This window comes from Pseudonaja textilis, chromosome 4 (assembly GCF_049901715.1).
Source record: "Pseudonaja textilis isolate UNSWEBS1 chromosome 4, rPseTex1.2, whole genome shotgun sequence".
In the NCBI taxonomy this organism is placed as follows: domain Eukaryota; kingdom Metazoa; phylum Chordata; class Lepidosauria; order Squamata; family Elapidae; genus Pseudonaja; species Pseudonaja textilis.
The window spans coordinates 74,046,967-74,072,201 of NC_141993.1; the positions used below are offsets into that span (position 1 = coordinate 74,046,967).

The 25,235-nt window shown below is 36.3% G+C and overlaps 1 protein-coding gene across 2 annotated transcripts in view; it reads right to left on the bottom strand.

Moving 5' to 3' along the window:
• Positions 1-25,235, bottom strand: part of SI (sucrase-isomaltase) — a 177,770-nt gene that overhangs the window by 76,063 nt on the left and 76,472 nt on the right. For both annotated transcript variants that reach the window (XM_087933383.1, XM_087933382.1), the window contains exons 3-8: positions 24,191-24,264; positions 8,776-8,896; positions 7,527-7,636; positions 5,107-5,261; positions 4,065-4,236; positions 484-583 (exon numbers count right to left, since the gene is read on the bottom strand). In XM_087933383.1, the coding sequence (XP_087789509.1) occupies positions 484-583; positions 4,065-4,236; positions 5,107-5,261; positions 7,527-7,636; positions 8,776-8,896; positions 24,191-24,264 (732 nt within the window). The remainder of the gene's footprint in view (positions 1-483; positions 584-4,064; positions 4,237-5,106; positions 5,262-7,526; positions 7,637-8,775; positions 8,897-24,190; positions 24,265-25,235) is intronic.

A 25,235-nucleotide genomic window follows, 5' to 3' on the forward strand; every position in this document is an offset into this window, starting at 1 on the left:
ACTTTTAATATCTATACAAAATACCAGAATATTATCTAAAACTGTAATGACAGTTTTCAGTGGAGCTGCATAGAAGCACATCTGGAAGAAAAATAACATAGAAACAATATGAGATTCTTCAAAAATATTTACACTGCCTTGGTATAATGCTTACAAATAGAACTGTCTGTGTGATTTGGGAAGGAGAAGCAGTAATGTTATATCTGCTAACCTACCATGCCATTGCCTCACCAAGATTAAGGACTTAATTTTGAATAGATAGGATCACACTGTTTCACAATTAGATTCTCACTATTATTAGTTCGAACAGTATTATTAAAATACAACTTGCTCAGAATAAATGTATTAGATAAAAAATATGTAATATAAAATGTGTAGTATAAAACATACCTGCTGATTATCTTGTGCATTTATCATACACATGTAGAAAATTATTTAAGAAAGCCAGGTGATTTTTATCAAAATCATAAATAATTTCCTTACCCATGGCATTACTGTTCATAAGAAACACTCCAAATGAATGTCCACTCTTATCTTCTAGACATAAGAAGAAAGTCTGAGCACCATACAGGTTGCTCATATCCTTTGAAGGAAACAACAACTATATATAAATACGAAAGTTCATTAGAAATCCTAAGTGTTGAAACTGAATATCTTAAACTGCCTTGAACATATATAATATTTTTATGAAGTTCCCATACTGCTGAATAGTGTATATGGCTTGGTAACACCGGTGGTTTGGCAATCCAGATTAATTTATCCATAATTAGATACCAGCCTTTAATTTGAGTGAAGAACCACATATCATATATCCTTGAATTTAGACCACAGCTAATTAATGAAATTCATTTTTTTCTGATTTTTCAAGTATTTATTGTTAATCTACTTCTTGTCCTACTGTCTAGAATCAGTGGATCTATTGGTTCTATTACAATATAAATAATTTATTCAGGCACTTGACATAAGACTGTTTACAAAGACCATCCAAAAGGTACAGTGGGTCTAAAATGCAGCCTATTCAGTTCTAGATTCTTGCTGATACCATCACTCCTTCTCTTATGGTAACTTATCCATTCCCCTACAAATTTTTTCAGTTTGCTTGTTTTTGTTCATAAGTATTTTTTTCTAATCAAACATGTTTTTTTAATTGTCCTAAGATTTTTTAATATAATATGCTGATATTTAAATGGGTGTGCTATAAATGAAGTTTCTAATCTAAACTATGTCTGCTGCCTTTGCTTTCTCAGTATATATATATATATATATATATATATATATATATATATATATATATATATATATATATATATATCAGAGTGAGTCACTCTGAGAAGCACAGAGCTGAAGAAAGAAGCCTGAAGATGATGAATGAGACTTCATCGAAACGTTGCCTAGATACTTGAATCTTATGCGGAGAAAACCCGAACAACCAAAGATCCACATACAAATACCCGTGAGAACCTCAGAAAACATATATATATATATATATATATATGGATCTTTGGTTGTTCGGGTTTTCTCCCGCGTAAGATTCGAAGTATCTAGGCAACGTTTCGATGAAGTCTCATTCATCATCTTCAGGCTTCTGTCTTTGGCTCTTGCTTCTCAGAGTGATGTGAGATTGCAGCTGCTTCTTCCTTTTAACTGCTAGTGGGGGTGGGACTTGATTGGGTGGGGGCTTGGCTGTGTTCTGATTGGTTTTCTGAGGTTCTCACGGGTATTTGTATGTGGATCTTTGGTTATTCTGGCTTTCTCCCATGTAAAATTGGAAGTATCTAGGCAACGTTTCGATGAAGTCTCAACCCCCAAACCAATTAGAATACAGCCAAACCCCCTACCAATGAAAACACCCCACCCAATCAGAACACAGCCAAGCCCCCACCCAATCAAGTCCCACCCCCACTAGCAGTTAAAAGGAAGAAGCAGCTGCAATCTCACATCACTCTGAGAAGCAAGAGCCAAAGACAGAAGCCTGAAGATGATGAATGAGACTTCATCAAAACGTTGCCTAGATACTTCGAATCTTACGCGGGAGAAAACCCGAACAACCAAAGATATAGATAGATAGATAGATAGATAGATAGATAGATAGATAGATAGATATGGATCTTTGGTTGTTCGGGTTTTCTCCCGTGTAAGATTCGAAGTATCTAGGCAACGTTTCGATGAAGTCTCATTCATCATCTTCAGGCTTCTGTCTCCGGCTCTGTGCTTCTCAGAGTGATGTGAGATTGCAGCTGCTTCTTCCTTTTAACTGCTAGTGGGGGTGGGACTTGACTGGGTGGGGGCTTGGCTGTGTTCTGATTGGGTGGGTGTGTGTTCTCATTGGTAGGGGGTTTGGCTGTGTTCTGATTGGTTAGGGGGTTAGCTGTGTTCTGATTGGTTGGAGGCGTGTTCTGTTCAGGTGGGGGCTTGGTTGTGCTCAGGTTAGTCTTAGTTGCTGGGGGATTTGAGTTGGTGAGCTGTGATCTTGCTGTTTGGCTTCGAGTTCGTGGTCGTGCTGCATCTTCATAGTGGGTGTCAGTTTGCTTCATGTATGGCTCGGAGGGGTTTGAAGTGGGTAGTGATGCAGCTGCAGTGCAGCTTCTGGTCCATGGTCGTGTCTCATCTTCTGAGTGGGTGTGAGTCTGTTTTCTACATGGAAGTGTGGTGGTGGCATCTTGTGTGGCTCTCATGGGTGTGGGTCTGGTGTCCTCCTTCCCAACCAATCAGAACACAGCCAAACCTCCTACCAATGAGAACACACCCCCACCCAATCAGAACACAGCCAAGCCCCCACCCAGTCAAGTCCCACCCCCACTAGCAGTTAAAAGGAAGAAGCAGCTGCAATCTCACATCACTCTGAGAAGCACAGAGCCGGAGACAGAAGCCTGAAGATGATGAATGAGACTTCATCGAAACGTTGCCTAGATACTTCGAATCTTACGCGGGAGAAAACCCGAACAACCAAAGATCCACATACAAATACCCGCGAGAACCTCAGAAAACACACACACACACACATATATATAGATAGATAGATAGATAGATAGATATAGATATAGATATAGATATAGATATAGATATAGATATAGATATATATATATATATATATATATATATATATATATATATATATATATATATATATATATATATATATATATATATATATTTGTGAAGGTGGGGATGTTATTTGATTAAATGTACTACAAGCTCTATTGGGAAAACTCTTTTTGGAGACCAGATTACAAAAGTTAAAAAGTAAAAGAAAGTTAAAATACATAATATTTGTCTTCTTTGTCCAAATTTAAAAAAAACCCCTGGAACAGGATCTAGAACTATATCCTTATAATCCTCGTCCCACTCCCCACCTCCTCCATCACCAGTTCTCTACAGAAAGGGAAAAAAAGGATTCCAAAAAAAATGTTGCAATAGAAGTCACTGGAGTACAGGTACTCCTCAATTTACAACTGTTTGTTTAGTGATCTTTCAAAGTTACAATGGAAGTGAAACAACAATAACTGTTTTTCACATCCCCAATGGTCATGTGAACAAAATTCTGATGCATGACAATTGACATGTATTTATGACATTGCAGTGTCACCTATTGTGTCTGGGTCACCTATAGTGAGAGCCTTTATGACCTTCTGACAAGCAAATGGGAAAACCAGCATCATTTAACACCCATGCCACTAACTTAACTGCAGTGATTCACTTAACAACTAAAGCACGAAAGCTCATGAAATGAGGAAAAATTCACTTAACTACTACCTTACTTACCGAAATAAATTTTGGACTCAGTTGTGCCCATTAGTTGAGGGCCAGCTGTATTCTTAACAAGCAAACTGTGCCTTCTTCCTTTTTGGTTCTCCCTTATGCCTTGCTTTAATTTTAAGAAATGCTGTCCTACCATTTGATTCACAGCAAAGTCAGAATCATGCTTCTTGTATAAAATGGAATCACAATTCAAAAGTGTGTATTTTGCTTTCCTCCTTTCATTTCATTCATTCAGAATTATGTTCTTATTTATTTTACTACTTCGGAAGACCAAACCTGATGCAGAATCAGAAGAAGACACTTACCCCATTGGGAAAAGCATCCCGGGTAAAGATAGGCCATGTTTTCCAGTTAAAATCATGCCGATATTGTCGATGCACATGTTCTCCTACACCATAAACATTCCAGCTAGGCACTCTAATGGAAAGCTGTAAGAACTGGTCAGCATATATCAGAGGTCCTATACTGGTGTTGAAGCTGTTTGAATGATCAAAGGTATTATGCTTTTTATAAACTGGATTTTAAAAAATGCATTCAATTCACATTGTATTCGTACTAAGAATACCTTGTAAAGAAAAGGGGGAAAAGGCTAAGGAAAAGACCAGCATTTGTCTAAATTGACATAAGAGCTTAAAATTGGGTCACCAGTAAGAACTATAGTCATTAAGACAGGACACTACAGGACACCAGAAACATTTGGAAGAATAGATAATAGGTCTTTATTCCTTAACAGGCATTGCTCACTTTCTTGACTGCTGCTGATGTATTGTTTTAATTACTCCTTTTCAATATTGTGATAAGGATGTTACATAAATAAATGATGGCAGTCAAACTTCCCAGAAGGAAGATTACTTCTGATTCTTGCCTAAATTGTGTAACAACAATGAATATGTTAGTGGATACACTTACATTTCATGTTGAACAACAGAGCTACAGGTAACAAAATCTGGTATGAAACACGCAAAAACATCTTCTGGTTTAGAGTCTTTCTTGAGACCCTATTCAAAGTGCAAGCAACTTATGGTCTATGAGATACTTTCTATTAGAGATGTGTGCAATTCAAATAACTGCATTTACTGCATTTTAAAAAAAATGTTTGAAAATTTATTGTCAATATATTGGCAACAGTTCTCAAAGTGTGGTCTAGGGACCTCTGAAAGTTCTTGAGACCCTTTCAGAGAGTCTGTAAAGATAAAAGTAATCTCTCAATATGTTTATAATACAGTAAATATGACAGATATAGACCACATAAACCAAAGTCTCACTCATTTGTAAGAACCTAAAAGGAGCCCGAGATCAAAATAGTTGACAATTGCTACACAATTAAGGAACAGAAAGGTAACTTACAGGACTTTATTATTGATATTCCTGATCACACTGATTCCAAAAGGATTGTTTGTGACTTCTATTCGATACATTAAGTTGGTTGCTTTAGATCCCTGAAAAGGTTGAACATTTTCATGTGGGACTTCATATCTATCTTTGTTGGCAGGATCTGTAATCTGTTAAAACCAACCAGAACGTAAAATTTTAAAATGAAATAAAGTGAATGCACAATTTTCCCTCATCTGAAATATTCTTAATTGATGGTAAATGCAATTTAATAAATGCAATTAATTATATCTTTTATTAGTCTTGTAATATATTAAAAAATAAGGTTCCAACATTAAGCCCCAACTCACATATGTTTTGGTCCAAACAAGATGCCAGAAAGCAACTATGCTTTGAGAATCCTCAGATGAAGATAATATAGCAAGTACTAATAAGATAGGTAAAAGCTTATCTATAAGAATGGAAACCAAGGTCCCAGGGAAATAATATTTAGTTGTAGAAACAACAGTCTTTCAGAGGACAGTTATGGTAAGCATAACAGTTTTAGACCAATTCTAGGACCCTTATTTTAAATGTATTACTTCATCTTCCACATCTATTATTCAATTTATGCATTGATCAATTCAGCTACTCAATAAAGATATAGAATTCCCAAAATTGATTAGATTCAGGTGTTGTCTATGTACAGTAAAATGCACACTATTATAACCAATCAAATAAAATATGTTTTGTGTAAGAACATAAAGAGGGCTTGTAATTCTACCAGTTTAAGTTTAGGATTCTGATATCAAAAGTTGTGCTTCAATGGATATGTGCTCTGATCTCTACAGTCCCCTGTACTGTAGAAGATGATATTTGTTAGAGAATTGTCTACAGGTGCAGATTTCTAGATTGACTAAGCCTTCTCTGTTCTCAAAAATTAAAACCATTTTCAGTTGTTTCATCATCCTGTCAGAAATTCAAAGCAATGTCTTTTCATAACCTTTTCATAATTGTGGACCATATTTTAAATGCTTCATTTTCTATATATCCAACCCTACACTGAGCCTTCATGGTGCAGGGGTTAGAATGCAGCATTGCAGGCAAACTCTGTCCCCAACCAGGAGTTCGATTCTGACAAAGGTCAAGGTTGACTTAGCCCTCCATTCTTCTGAGGTTGGTAAAATGAGGACCCAGATTGTTGGGGGCAATATGCTGACATTGTAAATCACCCATAGATGCTGTAAAGCACTATGGGGTGGTATATAAGTCTAAGTGCTATTGCTATATCATCACAGGCATTCAATTCAAAAGTTTATAAAGACTTCATGCCAGCTTTTTGCTTATAGAATTAACATTGGGAAACCAATGGTGGCCTTCAAAGAGGTTTACCACCAGTTCAGTGGGCATAGCTTGGTGGGCGTGCTTTATGTGCATGCACACACTTTGTGCATATGCACATGCCAAACATGCACTTTGCACAAGCGCAGTGGCTTTCCTACGCACTTCCTGCAATCCTGTACTCTCCCTGTAGCTTCAACAGCTAACACGTGGCAATCTTCTGTGCCGCGCAAAGCAGCTGTGCTTCAAAAGTAGGGAATAAAGGTCAGTATGGGAGCCTGGTCAGCCATGCAGGTGGGCCCAAGAGCAGCTCATCAGAGAGAACTGGCTTGGTCTCAGCTTATCTTCAGTGCTACCAGTACGGTAGAACTGGGCCAAACCGGTAAAATAGCACCACTGTGGCAAACCAGACAGTTGGGTTTCTCAGTGAATATCTGAAATGTCCTGAGAAATTTCAAATTGGCTGTAACTCAACATGACAATGCTGACCTTAAGACAGTTTTTCCTGGAATATATTTTCATAGAAAGTACTCTTCAATATATATGTTAACTAGTTTGTTCCTCAATAGGTATGGAATATACCTATTTATATGCTTATACTCATTTAACTTAAGATGCAGATCATTTTAAGATGATGAATCATAATATTAATTTTGCTTTATATACAATATTCTATAATTGGGCAATACACCCTTTCAAACAAATATTTTATTTTTATCTTTGAAGGTACAGAATAGATCTAAGCTGCAAAATTCCAGATGTTCCCCATAGGCTAGCAAATATTTAGTGCTTTCTATGTCTCTGCGCTGTTATCTAATGGACGCCTGAAATTTTACAATCCAGATCCAGTATATTTAGCAAAAATAATAACATTGTACCAACTGAAAATTTGCCTCCAATTTCTGCACAGTGGACTTTAGCCCAGTGATACATTATGGCATCAGCTTGTCATTCATTAATCTTTTCTATTATTATTATTATTATTATTATTATTATTATTATTATTATTATTATTATTATTATTATTATTTTAAGCCTATTAGGTTTATTTGCCACCCACTTGCATTCCTTGATCTTCTGTGTGAAAATATTTCATTAAAAAAAACCATTCTAACCTTAAAATGGAATCGGTGTGCAGTTTGATATTCTGCAGTGAGGTGAAGCTTTTCGATATCATTTCCAAACAGGGATGGAGAAGGTAGTCTTATTAGAGTAGCTTCAAATCCTAAGAAAGAAGGAAAGGAAGGAAGGGTGTTACTTCCAGTATTGACAATAATTATAAGAATACCAGGTATTCCTCAATTAGGACAAAGCAGAGTGAGAGAATAAGGCATGCAGTTTACTGATAAAGCATTCTGTCCATTCTGACCTTTAGATTAAATCTGTGTTCAACATATCTGAAGCATTTTTCAATCCAGCATCTATCCTTTTTTTACATAACAATTGAATAAAGGAGTTGATTAGGGTGAACCTCTAGACCAAAATCAGTCAGAATTATACAGCAAAACAGGCTTTGAATCTCTCTGTGTCTGTATTATGCAGTCCTTTTAGTTGATCCTTCATTCTGAAGCCTCTATACTGCTCTTTTCCACTGCATGGAAGCTGATGCGGCTGAAAAATGCTGTAAGAATTTTCTGCATTGAACTTAACCACTTATAAATTGCAGAATAATTGAAAAAACTGCACTGACTTCAATTTGTTACTGGACCAAGATTTTTCTTTAATCTGTAGGTTCTAAAAAATAAATAACTGAATCTGTACATGAAACAAAAGGAAGATCTGCTTAAGTCCTAGAAATATTCTCAAATACTTTCCTAGTTCTCTCACAACTTGTGGATTCTCAGATCCATATAAATCATTAATATCTCATCTTTCTGGCACTTAACTAACAATTATTTTTATTTATTTCTTTATGGTCCAAGACAAAGTCATAGTAAACAATGCATAATAAAATACTTGAGAAATAATTTATTTTATATGTATTAATTTTATGTTTAGAAGTGATAAAAATAGTAAAAAACAACTTCTCAATTTTAACCTTACCTCCTAACTAAAATAACCTGAAACCCCAAATAACTAGTAAATGGTTATGAACAAAACGCTAACTTAGCCTCCTAACTCACAAAGTTTAAGAATTTAGGAATGGCTGTTTCTCTTTCCCATATTAAGTGGTGCAGAAACAAAGAAGATACTTGATCTATCGGATTTTAAGTTTACTAGTAAGACAGAAATTAAACATTAAGTTATCCATATGCTGAAAATACTTTTTATTTTACATGTTATGTTCATTGCCTTATTTACATGCTAAGTATGTTGTATCTATAAATATCTAATAAGTCTGGAGTTTAGGCTTCTTCAGCTTACCTGGATTTGTATCTGACATTCTTCCTTGAACTTGGTACCCATGATTTTTTGAAAAGTAGCACCAAGGTACATGTGTTTCATTCTGAGGATCCCAGCAACAGCCACGGAATACACACAGATCCTGTATCATCAGCATTAAAAGGAAATCAGAACTGTGACCGCCAAAATAAACTCCAGATTAATTTTGGGACAATAGTCTATATCTAATCATTAATGTCAGGAAAGCTGCACAGTTTGAAATCAACTATCACTGACCTTTTGTGTAGATTTTTAGTTTTCATATATTTCTTTTGCAAACCAATTTTGTACTTACATGTGTTCCAAATTACCAGTAACTGTTGCTTTTCAGACCTATAAGCATTCAAGCAACTGTTACAGCAGCAATAGTAGTTAACATATCAGTTGTCAGTAAAAAGAACTTCCTTTCCTACTTAGGACTGTGGAAAATTGACTGAGAAAGTCTCTGTCTTAATATACATTTGAGATTTGAGATTTAACATTAATTCACTTGCTGGAAAATGTGTGCTGCTACTCTTTCAAACTTAATGTACTTTTTAAATGGAACTCTGAGAATTTGGGGCGAAATATGTTCAGTTCAGTCAGTTACCAATAGCCTGACAAGTCTTTAGTAAAGGAAAATATGGAAATTCACTTTCTTTAAATAACTGGATGAAAACTGGAATAGATCCTATTCCTTTAATACAATGAGGGTTTTGTTTTGTGGTGGAGGATGTGTACAACTACAAAACTACTTCAATGACGCAGATTAAGTAATATCTTCACCATACATTCTGGGAGTGGATATTGATCCGAGGAGCTACTCTAAACAGGGTCATGACTTGGAAATTCACCACCAAAGGAGAGTTGCCAAGATGTTTTCCTACTGCAACTCAGAAGGTGAAAGGTTGACAGGCCAGTTGAAGACTGGCAAAGCTGTTGGCTGTAAATTGTACTCCTGCAAAAATGATAAAGAATAATGCTGACTAGTGGATCTCAATTTTGGCTGCCCTCATCACATTTATTAACTCCTCTGGATAATTTTCGGAAGACTGATATGACTGTAATTGTTCTGGTTTATAAGAAAGGGCTCACTTTGATCTAATTAATTATTACTCCATTAGCTTCCTAAGCCTAATTGGGAAAGCTTTGCACAAGGCACCTCTGTGATAAATTCAGGGATTGGTTGGATAATGAGGAAATCATTGAAGATGAACAGACAGAGAAGACTTGATTTTATAACACCTGACTGAAAGATGTACGACATGGACAAAGAATCCTTCTGCAGAATTTAAATTGGCTTTTGATATTATAAATGGGGGAGAAATGGCAAAAACCTGAGATGTCTTCAATGGATTGTGGCTCTTTACTCTTATCAGAAACCTTTATGATAGGAACTGTTGTGAATAAGATATCTTTCTTGGAAACGTTTGATAAAAATATATTTGAGGAGTCCTTCGTGCACTCTGAGATTGCTTGTTTTCTTGCAAATTTTTCATTATACTCTAATTAGGTAACATATATATAAATATATGTTTTCTTAAGTTTTCATGGGTACTTATAGCAAAGTAAGGTATACAGCAAAGCTGAATACTATACATATATAGTATATGTATATGTATATATATATGGATCTTTGGTTATTTGGGTTTTCTCCCATGTAAGATTGGAAGTATCTAGGCAACGTTTCAATGAAGTCTCATTCATCATCTTCAGGCTTGTGTCTTCGGCTCTGTGCTTCTCAGAGTGATATGAGCTTGTAGCTGCTTCTTCCTTTTAACTGCTAGTGGGGGTGTGACTTGATTGGGTGGGGGCTTTGCTGTGTTCTGATGTGGGGGGGTGTTCTCATTGGTAGGGGTTTGGCTGTATTCTAATTGGTTTGGGGGTTGAGACTTCATCGAAACGTTGCCTAGATACTTCCAATTTTACATGGGAGAAAGCCCGAATAACCAAAGATCCACATACAAATACCCGTGAGAACCTCAGAAAACACACACACACACACACACACACACACATATACATACATACATACATATATATATATATATAAATTTTTCTTAAGTTTTCGCAGGTACTTACATGTATGGTATTCAGCTTTGTTCGGGTATTTTCCCACATCATTGTAGTTGTGCTTTTAAAGTTGTAGCAACATTTCGGCAGAATCTCATCTGCCATCATCAGGCTCTTGTATTGTATTCGTCTCTGAGTCAGACTTTTACAGTTGTTTCAGTTCTAAATTTGGGGCTAGCCTACTGTTGTGCCAGAATGGTTTTTTCTTCATCCTGACTGGTTGGGAGTCTTGGTCTGTGTTTTTTGGTCTTGGAGTTTGCTGTGTTCTGCTTGATTGGTGTTTCTAATATTTTTTGTCTGTTTTGTGGCTTTTTTGTGTGTCTTGATTGGCTGGCAACATTGTGTTCCTGTATTGGAGGCTCTTAGTGCAGCTTGGCTCTGAGTAAATGGACGGCTATCATTTGTTAGGAAGCTAGATTTCATCTGGGTGCCTGGTTGGGGTGTGTTTGAGGTGGAGGTATCAGGGGGGATCTGTTTGTGCCCAGGTGTTGGTTTGGAGATTTTTTTGTTTGTGAGTACAGGCTTCCAAATAATTGACAGTCTGGTGGAATCATCTCTTCTATTCATGCTTTCAGGTCTTTTTTAAATCTCTATGACTTCTCTGATAATTCTGTAGCTGGGGTTTTCTATAGTGGCTAGGGTTTTGGTGCCATTGAAGTTGATGCTATGACCTGTGGATTTCATGTGTTGGACTAGTGAGGAAGAGCATTCCAGCTTCTTTTCTGCATTTTTGTGTTCCTCCAGGTGGGTACTTATTCTTCTATTGGTCTGTCCAATGTATGTGGCCGGGCATGATGCACAGGGGACTTCATATATGTCTTGGTTTTCCAGGTCAATTTTATCTTTGGGGTTTCTAAGGATGGCTGCTATTTTTCTGTCTGTTTTGAAAGCAGTCTTGATGTGATGCCTGTGTAGTATCTTACTGATTTTGTCTGTAGTAGCTCTTATGTAGGGCAGGACAGCTGTTCCATAGGTCTGTTCATCTTCTAGGTCTCCATTATGTCTCAGTGTGTTTTTGTGGATCAGGCCTGTCATTTTGCTTTTGTGGAAGCTGTTGGCTGTCAGTACCTTAGTCAGGGTGCATAGTTCAGTCTTAATGTGTATCTTGTCTGCCAGGCGTTTGGTTCTAGTAATTAGTGTTTTAGCCACGGAGTTTATCTGTGCTGGGTGGTGGTGGGATTGGGCGTTGAGGTAGTGGTTGGTGTGTGTTTTCTTCTGGTATACGTTGTGTCCTAGTGTGCCATCTGTTTTTTTTTGTAGATTAGTACATCTAGGAATAGTAGTTGTTTGTTTCTGTTTCATGGTGAACTTGATTTTGGGGTGTGTGCTGTTTAGGTGTGTTAGGAAATTGTTTAGGTTTTCTTTTCCATGGGGCCAAATCACAAATGTGTCATCAATGTATCTTAACCATAGTTTGGGTTTGTGAATGGCGTTGGCCAGGGCTCTGGATTCGAATTCTTCCATGAAAAGGTTTGCAATGACGGGTGGCAGTGGTGATCCCATAGGGGCTCCTTCAATTTGTTTGTATCTTTGTCCTTTGTATATGAAATATGTTTTGGTTAAGCAGTGTTCTGTTAGTTTCATGAGGTGTTTAGCTGGTTGGTATTTATTTTTGATGATTTCAAGGGTCTCTTTTATCGGGACTTGAGTGAATAGTGAAACCACGTCAAAACTTACAAGCAGATCTTCTTGCTCCACATGTAGATCTTTGATCATTTCCAAGAAGTGGTATGAGTTTTGTACATGTGAAGCTGCTGTTTCAGCATGGGGCTGTAGCTGTTTTGCTAAGTATTTGGCTAGGTTTTGTAGTGGTGCTCCTCTGGAGCTGACTATGGGTCTGAGAGGCATGCCTTCTTTGTGTATTTTTGGGAGGCTGTATAGTTTGGGGCATCTGGAAGATTTTTCTCTTGGGATGATTGTCTGTTGGATCTCTTTGCTCATGTGGCTGGTTATAATTTTCTTCTTGATTAATTTTTCCAGGTATGTGGTTGGGTCTGTGTTTATGGGTTTGTATGTGGAGTCTTGGAGTAGGTCGGTCAATTTTGTTTCATAGTCTTTTCTGTCCATTATTACTGTGGCATTCCCTTTGTCTGCTGGGAGTATGATTATGCTGTTATCTCTTTTCAGGGTTTGTAGCACTTTATATTATTCTTATATATATTCTTAAGTTTTCGCAGGTATTTATATGTATGGTATTCAGCTATGTTTGGGTATTTACCCACGTCATTATAATTGTGCTTTTAAAATTGTAGCAATGTTTTGGCAGAATCCATGATGGCAGATGAGATTCTGCCAAAACATTGTTACAACTTTAAAAGCACAACTATAATGACATGGGAAAATACCCAAACAAAGCTGAATAACATACATACATACATACATACATACATACATACATACATACATACATCAAAAATATATTTGTTTAATATGGAGTAAAGGATGACTCATTTCGACCCATTTTCATCAGTTGTTTAATTTCTGTCTTACATAAATCTGACTTCTCCAAAGATAGTTACAAATCCAAACCATCTCAGCTCTGGAATATATGGGTGATATCCTGATTTTTAATTTAAGAGCCTTATGGTACATAGTGCTCTTAGAAATATGCACTATTGTAGCATTCCCCAAATTTTCTGGGTTGGCTGCCCAGAATGGAGTGGGGATGGTTTTTGACAAATGGCAGACATGTGCACATGTATGTGTGAGAACAGCATTATTGCAAGTGATGGCTGCGCACACCTACCATTTATGTGAGTGGACCTGTGAGCACCGGTGCTCACTGTTCACATGAATTGGGCTTCAAACGCTGTCATCCATAACTCACACAAGTTGGGCTGTAAGCACTGGCACCCACTGCTCATGTGAGTTGGGCTGTGTGTGCAAGTGCACTAGCCTGCCACTCATGTGGCCCAGTTGTGAATAGTCTGGGGCTCAGTAATGGGCTGTGGCCCATAGGTTGGGAATCCCTGCATTAATCTGTCAAGGGAAAAATCTTGAAATGAATTATTTAAATTAATTAAAAATCAATATTCTAGTCTTCAAATAATTGGAAAAGTAATGGGCAACACATTGAGTGATCCACATTTTGAAAATATTTGAGCATTATCTTTCAATTTAATGGTTCCTGAAGATATCATTGCAACCACATATCACATGTGGCTGAGCAAATCTGCCTCCTTTTCTGCTTCTTTGCTGAGACAAAGCATAAAATAATACATTAGGTAACTAGACAATAAGATGTTTGGACTTAAATTTGTACTAATCATATTTGGGACAAGTTGTTCATGTTTTAATTTATATTTTGTACTGAACTGTTTTATGTTTAGTTCATCTTTGATCATCATAATAGGAAATTGAGGTGTTGACTTGCGGGCTATCCTGGACCTGCAATTCCCATTAAACAGCAGAAGGTTCCCCTAGCTTAGGTTACTGCACCATTTATGACTCTATCCAGACTACAATGTCCTGACCTCAGAAACCACCTGTCTGAAGTACTGCAAAGTAACCTGCCTTTGAAAAGATCTTACTTTTACTTTTATTTATTTTTATTTATTTGATTTGTCAATTGCTTACAAGGTATAAGTAGATACATAGTTTTGAATACATGAAATGGGTACATATAAGAAAAATAAAAGAAACAATAAGACAGGGACGGTAGGCACGTTGGTGCACTTATGCACGTCCCCTACAGATCTCTTAGGAAAGGGGTGAGGTCAATAGTAGACAGTCTAAGGTTAAAGTTTTTGGGTTTGGGGGAAGAAACCACAGAGTGAGGTAGAGTATTCCAGACAATGACCACTCTGTTGCTGAAGTCGTATTTCCTGCAAACAAGTTTGGTGCGGTTAACCTTGAGTTTGTATCTATTGTGTGCTCTTGTGTTGTTATGGTTGAAGCTGAAGTATTCATTGACAGGTAGGATATTGCAATATATGATTTTATATACCATACTTAGATCAGACCGAAGACAGCATAATTCAAGGTTTTCTAGGTGTAGAATTTCAAGTCTGGTGACATAAGGTATTCTACAATGAGTAGAGGAGTGGAGAACTCTTCTTGTGAAATATTTCTGGACTTTCTCAACTGTGTTAATATCAGATACACAATGTGGGTTACAGACCGATGAGCTGTATTTGAGTATTGGTCTAGCAAATGTTTTGTATGCTCTAGTTAGTAGTATGATATTACCAGAGAAAAAGCTATGTAGGATTAGGTTAACAACTCTTAATCCCTTTTATGGCTATGTAGTTACAGTGGGCTCTAGCACTTAGATCATTAGAGATGAATATTCCAAGGTCCTTTACAGAGCTTGGATCATCAACACAGTCTTGACTATTCAGCGTGTATTTTATTTTCTGATTTTTTTTTTTTTTGCCAATATGTAAGATAGAGCATTTATTTGTTGAGATTTGAAGTTGTTCGACCATGCTTATACATAGTCAAGAAGGGTAGCAGTATTGCTGTGGTATTGAACAGCTTTACATCATCAACAAAAAGAACGCAGTTGCTCTTAATATGATCACAGAAGTCATTTATGTAGAGTATGAAGAGAGTTGGTCCTAGAACGCTGCCTTGGGGGACACCACTATTGACAGGTACAGAATTTGATAGGACACTCCCAATTTTGACCATTTGTTGTCTGTTTGGGATAATGGATTGGTTAATAATTGATTCCATGACTTTACAGGTGACACAGCATAAGGAGATTGGTCTTTAATTTTCAGCTAGGCTGGGGTCTCCCTTTTTGAAGATGGGGGTGACTGTGGCTTGTGATCATAGGTTTGGCAAGGAGCTGATCCTGAAAGATTTTTCAAAAATTATGCTTAGAGGTTCAGCTATGACAGTGGGTAGCTTTTTAAAGAAGTAGGCACTTATTCCATCTGGTCCAATAGATGGAGATGGTTTTAGATTACGTAGTGCTTTTTCAACATTGTCTTCTGTAAAATCAATATGTATTAGATCATTGTAGTTGTCTGTGGTTCGGCTAGGAAATACTGGGCACGATCCATTGCTGTGTACAAATACTGAGCCGAAGAATGTGTTAAAGATGTTGGCTTTAATGGTGTCGTTGTTGCAGTCTTTACCATTAGGTCCTATTAGGGGTGGGATGGACCTTGAGTCTTTTAGTTTGTTGTTTACAAAGTTGTAAAAAGCACGGGTGGAATTGGTGCATAGAAGGTTTTCCTCTTAATGTGATAATTGGTGCATACAGTCTTTATCTGGTGGCATAAATTTTTGTATCAGCTTTTGAAATTGGCAATGTGACCAGATTTGTTTTTCCGCCAGAGTGATCTCTTTTTGGATTGAAGTTTCCTTATTGTTATGGGTAACCTGTTTTTGTTTGTTTGTTTGTTTTGGGAATTGTTGTTGGTACATATAGTTTGATGACTCTTTTGACTTCAAGTAAAAATATGTTGTAATGGCTTCAACAGTATTGTATCCAGTGAATAGAGATTGCCAATCAAGGGATGAGAGATTGTTGTCTATAAGATCATAGTTGCCTTTTTTGAAGTTATAATTGGGGATTACGTCATTGTGATGATTTTTGTGTGGGCATATGTTGAGACAAAAGTCAATCATATTGTGGTCACTGTTGGAAAAGGGTTCTTTAGTTTGTATTCCATAAATTAAATTCAAACTATTGTAGAAGATGAGATCGAGGCAGTTGTTTAGTCTAGTGTTGTTGGTTACTAGTTGTTCCAGTCCCAGATTTGTAACAGCATTGTAGAAGGTTGCGTGTATGGGTTCAGTTGTACATTCATTTAGGGTCCAGTCAATATGAGGTAGATTGAGGTCACCAAGAAAGATAAAAGCATTTGGGTAGGATGCTGCCCATGTTAGTAGTGTATTTAGCTTGTTTACATGTTCGATGTCATAATCAGGTGCTCTGTAACATAGTAAGAATCGAAATGTGATATTTAAGGATAGTTCACAGATGATAGTTCATAGATGACTTCTACTTCTTACTTTTGCTTACTTCTATTATTGGCAAGTGAGCTCCAGCAAACCCCCAAAACTTTAACCTTAGACTATCTACTGTTGACCTCACCCCATTCCTAAGAGGTCTGTAAGGGGCATGCATAAGCGCACCAATGTGCCTACTGTCCCGGTCCTAATGTTCCTTTTAATTCATATCCATTTCATGTATTCATAATCGTGTTTATACTTATACATGTTATCTAATACATGCTTGACAAAAATAAAATAAAACAAAGAATTACACCTATATTACAACTATATTACATATATAAAACTGTAATTTAACTGTAGTATAGATGTAAAAACTGCATTATAGCTATATTACAGTTATATTATTATTGCTTGAAAGCAGGTCTCCAATCTCAATTCCAAGTGCTATTCATCATCTTTAGGGCCATAAATGGTGTGGAACTAGAACACATCAGGCAACACCTTGCCACAAGCAAATCTACCAATCTGGCCACGTTTCCAGGAGAGTGCCTGCTGGAACTTTTCTTCCTTCATGAAGATTTCAGGAATGAATGAGACAGCTAGCCTTTCTTATAATAACTCCATCTTACAGAATACTCTCCCGACCACCATCAAGTACAGGCAGTTCTCACTTTACTGCAACTCCAAAAATAGGTTAAGACTGTTGCATTTCCATGAACTTGAAGTCCCAGCTGGCTGAGTGTGGGCAGATAACTTGGATTTTATCTGAGAGTTATTTTTGTTTTCTGTAATTATTTCTGTTTGTTCTGAATTTAGTTATTCATTTCCCCCTTTCTCTTTTCTTTTCTTTTCTATTTTTAATACTATGGGTTAGGGTTAGAATTTTATTTTTATTTATTAAATTTGTTTGCTGCCCATCTCACCTGAGGCTTATATTTACTCCAAATAAATACTTTAGCTTTCATATAGAACTGTGCAATGTTATTGATGACTTCTGGGTATTTACTGATCACCACGCATCTTCTAATATTTGCTGCAAGAAGTTGTATAAATAAATAAATGTCGTTATATGATGGGGAGTACAACTTTACATGTCCCAGAAGCTTGGTTTTACTGACTCCTAATCCAATGTCAGAATGTTGCAAATCTTATCTTTCAGGAGTGCCAAGACATTAAACTATGCCAAAGAAATCTTTGATTTATAGAAGGAAATTTGAACAAGCAGATAGCTGGTGTCTAACCTTTTCAAGAATTATTCGTTCAGATTTTTTTGGAAATAAGTATTAAATACCAGTTTCCTACTTTAGCTCTCTCAAACCCAAAAGACTGTCAAATTAAGAAGAAAGGCCACCATTGCATATATACTCTCCTCAATAAAGCTTTTTCCCCCTAGCATTTTTTGAATCTATCCTGAAATGTTAAATTTTTTCTGGGAATATAAAGTAGAAATATTAATTTAAACTTGTACTTGAAATGATTAATTTAATAAGCAGTGTATAGACTTTTGGGGGGAAATAAAAAGTGTCTTGTAAGTAATTAGTAACACATTAGTTATTAAGTATTTTAGAAGAGAAAGAAGCTCAGAATGCTATATTGTTTTCCCATTAAATCAGAACATGTTCTTTCGTGCTTAGTATTCTTCATACATTTAAGAAACTACTTTGCGTCTGGATTAATTTTGAAGCAAATTTAGCTTCCATTTATCACCAAACAGAAATAGAAAGACATTGATGGTATTTTACAAATAATATTTCTGTTCATCATCTAAGTTACAGGAACCAATTCTTATTCCTCTACCATTCATATTAATATACATTTATATAATCAATCCTCCCACACAAGAATGATACACGCACACATACAAATTATTGACTGCAAAAGTTTTTGCTAAAATGAATTTGGCAATAACATGAAGTCTTCACTCATTCCTTTCTATTGCCTTGATTCAGTTATCTCTTTTCTCATAACTGATCTTTAAAGAGGGTTGTGTATTAATCAAGAATCAAGTATCAACCATCATTTGGATGTTATCCCAGAATCTACATGATTCATCTTATATGACATTACAAAACAATGAATTTAAATAAAAGTTCTTAATCATTAATGTAAATGTTTCTTCACTGAAAGGTTGATTTCTTATCACAAAAGAATTATAGATTAGAAAGAAAAAATATTTTGGAGCTAAATTCCTGTGTACATTTATTAAATACATATTATCTTTTCCATGACTAACTTCAAAACTATTCTCTCGGTTGCAGATAACTGTAAAAAAATAACCTGTTTGTTGTTAGTGCTCCCAATAATTTGCTCTTAAGAGAAAAGGAAAAAAGAACCTGCATTTTAAAGTTGAATTCAACTGCTTGAATACATTTTCTGTTCAATTTTCTGGGTAACAGGCCTTTACCTTTTACTTTTTTCAGGATCTTATTGTTTTATTTCCCTGACTGTCATACTGTATATATTGGTCCTGTTGGTCTCCCATCCAGGACCTAACAAGGCCTACTTTAGCTTTTTTAGGCTTACTATAATTGTCTGGTTGAGGAATTCTAGGAGTTGAAGGTCACAAGCCTTAAAATTGCCAAGTCTGGAGGCCCCTGCTCCAGATAGACTTTAACTTTGTGGTTGTTTATTTTTGATTTGCTTTTAAAGAAAGAATATTTTACCTTCAACAATCCCAAACCTTCATTTGATTCCCATAGTTAAGACAATAACAGTGCATGACCATAATTCTGAATTAGTACTGTGAACCTCTGATTGCAAGAAAATTTTTCCCATGTTTTCTTTTGAGAAGCATAATAAAGAGTTATAAGGATTTACTATTTTAGTATTCTCTACTTGGAGTTTCAGTGTCAAATATAGTCCAAGAGCAACTGAATACACTTTCCCATTCCCTTTTGACACATTTGACTGATTTGGAGTCAGTTGCCTAAGCATCAAATGATTCCTTCTGCCCTGTGTGTGTGTGTGTGTGTGTGTGTTATCTATATATATATATATATATATATATATATATATATATATATATATATATATATATATATATATATATATATATATATATATATATATATATACATACATACATACATACACACACACACATAACCCAATTTCTAAAAAAATAATGTGCGTAGGAAGTGGTTATGAAAAGTATTTCACTTTCAGAAAGGAAGGGAACTTCATAGGAAAAAATAAGTGCTAACGTTTTGATGAACAAATATTTTGATGTTCCAAACTACCACATTAAATAATAACTACCATCACTATTATATTAAAAAAAATCCCTTCTCAACCTGTGGGTATATGTGTCTTCCCCAGTCTGAGGTCTGGGAGTTTGAGGTTTCTACACAATATCCTAGCTGTTCTTAGCACTGCATCCTTCTATATAAAAGCTCTGGTGTTGTCCCTGGGATCTATTGGAACTACTGTCCCAGTTTAGGAGTCACAGTCCCAAATGCTTCTACCACCACTGGAACCATAGGCTGAGGCCAGGAACAGCTATAAATATTTTCCCTCCAGAAATTTAATAGAATAGATAGATAGATAGATAGATAGATAGATAGATAGATAGATAGATAGATAGATAGATAGATAGATAGATAGATAGATAGATGGGCGGGCGGGCGGGCGGGCGGGCGGGTGGGTGGGTGGATGGATGGATGGATGGATAGGTAGATGGGTAAGTGGATAGGTGGGTAGGTAGGTAGACAGACAGACAGACATGGTAGATAGATGAGAGAAAGAGAGGCATGATTGATAGAAATGATAGATGAGAAATGAGAGAGAGAGAGAGAGAGAGAGAGAGAGAGAGAGAGAAGAAGATGATGATGATGATGATGATGATGATGATGATATAGATAATTAGATGGATGGATGGATGGATGGATGGATGGATGGATGGATGGATGGACAAACAGATAGACAGATGTAATCGCTGTGTTCTGGGAACCTAAGAATCCTCTTACTACTACTCTCCTAACCTTTTGAATTAAAATAGTTGGGCTGTTTCTCTGTGTTAAGATTGGCAGGCATTTTTAAATATTCATACAATGTTTCCATGTAGACTACACACTGCAGGTTTCTGCCTACTAGAATCATCACTTACATATGGAAAAAAGTGTTTCTCCTTCTAACAATTACAGGATTAAAAAAAGAACTTTGAATACATAAAGGACCATCTAAAAATCAACAGCATCTACTTCTTGAAGGCACCTTCTGCAAGAGTATCATCACTGATCAAAACTAGTCTAGCTATGTGAACTCATCTCTTTGAAAGAAGAAAAGATTGAAGCACAACAAAATTGACCTGCAATGGTTTTCTAATGGCTTAAACTATAAAAACTGGTTATTTCTTGGTATGTGAAAACTATCCTATTTAGGCATTTATGTATAAGTATTAAATTATATAATGCTGAAGCTGACATGAGAATTAAACTTTCATTTTCTTGACTTCTTTTAAAGGTTTTTAATGAAAACAAAGTAATGACTTTCAAAATAAGGTTTTTGTCATGCAGTCTATTGATCCAAAGTTCTGTATCACTGGCTGCATTGCAATATCACAATAAACTAATTTCCTCCACCACAGGTTCATCCAATGCATTAAAGTAAAGACTGCCTGGGAATTTTGACAATTATCATTGAACACATTTGGCAAGTATCAAACTGGGAAAGGTTATAATAAACCATAATTATACCATCCTTCATTTCCTATGTTTCTACCTTTCCCCACAGTCTCAAAGATTTTGAAGCTTTTGCTTAAATAAACTTGCATGATCAACAGCTGACAAGTTGCTGCTACCTTTAGCAATGGCTTACTAAAGTAAACTCCAAATCATTTCTTTTAGAGCTTCATAGAGGAAGATTCTCTTCTGCCTATTTAATAAGTAGCACATAATAATAGGTAGAAAATTGTTTTCAAGGTCTGAGCAGGCATACAAAAAACCAAAACTGATTCGTAGCCTCAAACTGCAATGAACAAGGTCATACATGCAATTTCACAGCTACTAAGAGTGTTGGCCATGTAGGTACAAAGATAGGGAAATGATTGAAGCATAAGAAACAGGCCCTTTGTTGGTCAACAGGAGTGCTGTTTTACCACCAGCTTATCAAGTTATGTGTCAAGGATTTGTAAGTACAGGAAACAACAGCACAAGGAAACAACAGTCAATTGCTGGCCATCAACACACTAATCAACCACATAAGGAAAGCAGTGGTGGGATTCAAAACTTTTTACTCCCGGTTCTGTGGGCATGCTTGGTGGCCGTGGCAGGAGAAGGATACTGCAAAATCATCATTCCCTCCCAACTCCTGGGAGAAGGTTACTGCAAAATCCCCATTCCCTCCCCACCACTGCTTTCCTTCCCATCCCATTACCCTGCTTTCCAGCTCCATTCTCCTGTGCAAGGCAACAAAAGAAGACCCAGTCAATCAGCTGGGACTCAGGAGGCAGAGAATAGATGGGAGCGGGGCCAGTCAGAGGTGGTATTTGCCAGTTCTCTGAGCTACTTGAAATTTCCACTACCCGTTCTCCAGAACTGGTCAGTACCTGCTGAATACCACCTCTGAAGGAAAGCATCACATAAATACAAAGCATAGAATAACCCAAAGCACATATTCTGATAGAGAAGTTCCCTGAGGATGGGGTCCAGCATAAGTCTGAAAGCTCAGAAGACTAAACCTCTGGTCCTGGTGACTGACTCAGATTGGATCTTGCAATCCTGGGATTATTTTGGGACACATGTATTTGCCTTCATTTATGTTAAGTCTTTAAACTGCATCAGGATTTTCACTCACACATTCATGGAAAAAAAGTATATTAATTGGATTTCCCTTCTCTGATAATTGTTGGGGTTTACCTAAACACCCCTCTACACCATGCAATCCTAAAGCACTTTTTGTGGTAGCCCATATGATAGCAGTTTCAACTTTTCCCAACTATCTGATGTGATGGCATTAATGATGACGACAATGAATTTTTCTTTTCCTTCTATTTCCAGCTGACTCTTTCCCTCTATTGCCACACTTTTTTTGTTTTCTTTATATATTTTTTTCCAAAATTCTCTTACTGAATTTCAAACTGTTCTGTATAAGCTTATTAACTTGGGGAAAAATGGGAAGGCATATTGGTGAAGGCACAAAAAGCTGCATGAATGCTCTTCTTGACTGCCAACAAATAACTCAGTCAGTTAGCTTACTAAATCATGACGCATGATATGGTTTAAACAACATGACATTTGTAAACCTTCCTGAGTCTTTAGAAGTGATTGCATACATGCATAAAGAAATAGGAAGGGCTGCCAAGCTTTTTTCAATTAGCATGATCAATTCCATTGGCTAGTCCAACCCTTTGCAAACATTCCCTTTAAAAATGTGGACGTGTAATCTTCAGCAGTGCAGGAAATAAAAATTTTTCATTAACCTGAACGATACCAATGAACAACATACTCATAAAACTTTGACTTTGCCTTGATCAATGGCATGCATTTTGTTTTCCTTTCTTATCTACTTTGTACCCTTGCAAAGTACAGTATTTTCTTAGGATTGCTTTACATAAGAGGAAAGAAAGAAAAGGGAAGAAGGAGCAGCAAATTTTCCTTTATAAAAAAAAAATCACACAATACTTCTTAACTTTATATTTTCAGCTACTCTTGACCAAAAAGAACTTCTGATTAGCTAGATGTTTAGACTGGATTTGGCATTTTTATATATCTATTGAGTTCTTCCCAAGGACATGGGACAGGCAGATATTGTTCTTGGATGGTGTTAAAATATCGCTACAGCTCCGAATAAAATTAATGGGTGAACTTTTCATCACTGATGATGTTGTTCAAATGGTACTTCAAACATTTTGGGATTTCACCCAAAGCACCTACTACAAGTGATACTACCTTTGCCTTCTTTTAACACAGTTATTCAACTTCTATTTTCAGGTCTTCTTGTTTACTGTTTTTCTCCATTTCTTTCTCTTCTCTTCTGCTACCCAAATATTATTTATAGGTAATCTGCAGTTACACAGGTAGTCCTCCATGTATAACCATAATTGAACCATTTTTGGGGTTTGTTGTTAAATTAGTTTTGCAAACTTTCTTGCCACAGTTGTTAAGGGAATGTGGCTTCCCCACTGACATTGCTTGTCAGAGGTTTGTAAAAGGTGATCACATGCCCTAGGATGTTGCAATCATTACAAATGTGAGTCAGTTGCCAAACATCTTAATTTTGATCACATGACCATAGGGATGCTACAGCAGTTGTAAGGGTGAAAAATAGCCATAAGTGACTTTTTTCAGTACGGTTATAACTTCAAATGGTCATTAAATGAATTGTTGTAAGTTGAGGAGTACCCATACTTACAGTTTAAGATTGGTGGAAATTTAATCATTTAATAATTCTTAATCATTAAGTTGTTATTATTATTTCACTTGTATACACTGCTTACCTTTGTTGCCACTTGGTCTGGGATGCAATCTATTCTTTCAGGAAGAGGAATAACTGGACAAGTAGGTGAGAAGGCTAGAAATACATCAATTTATTATATCAGTCAGAGAATAATAATAACAACAACAACAATAGAAATAAATAGGCAATACAAATATAACAATCAAGTATTTTGTTAGTTAACAAATCTGAGCAATCCTCACTAGATGATATGGCAAAAATAGTGTTTATTTCATTTTAACAAGAATCAGCAACTGTCTAAAACAAACATTACTTTGAATGTGATATTCAGATGCTTACTAGAATTGTGGTTATACATTCAGAGATTGTGCATGTATCAGTATATACATATCAGACAGAACATGCATTTAATTTTTAGAAGAGAATGTAAGAGAATGTTGATGTAACCTTCTTTTCTATCTATGAATGGCCATGCTTTATTAGCGTCCTTATTCTGCAGAACGTACTAAGTCTGAATTAAATCCAGTACATTGAGTGACTTATACCTTAGTTAGTTCTGGATTGCAGACTAAATGCTGCTCAAGCTTGCTTGCTGATTTATTTCCATTTAGGTAGTAATCCAACTCTCAAATTTCAACTCTGAGCAGTTTACATACATTTAATACAAAATCAGCCTCTCCCAAAGACCCAGCCCAGAATCATTCAGAATTAAAGCCATTCCATTCACCACCCTGAGTTGATGCCAAGGAGAAAAGTCAGGTCTTAATGGTCTACAAAAGACCAACAGGATTTGAGCCACTTACAACCACAAGCCCTCCAACATACCAAAGGCAAAGCTGCAACAGGCCACTTTTAAAAAAATGAATCCGAACAGATATAAAACACCATGTCAATCCAGACAAGAATCATATTTAATTCTATTCGTGAAAGCATCCTACTGCAAGAGTCTTTAACAGTCCACCATCTGCAGTCCAATACCACATGCAACTGTATTCCTGTTTCACCACTGTTTTACCACATAGTCCAGAATGGCATTCTTTGCATTCCATCCAATGTTCAACTCTGAGTCCAATTTCTGCCACATA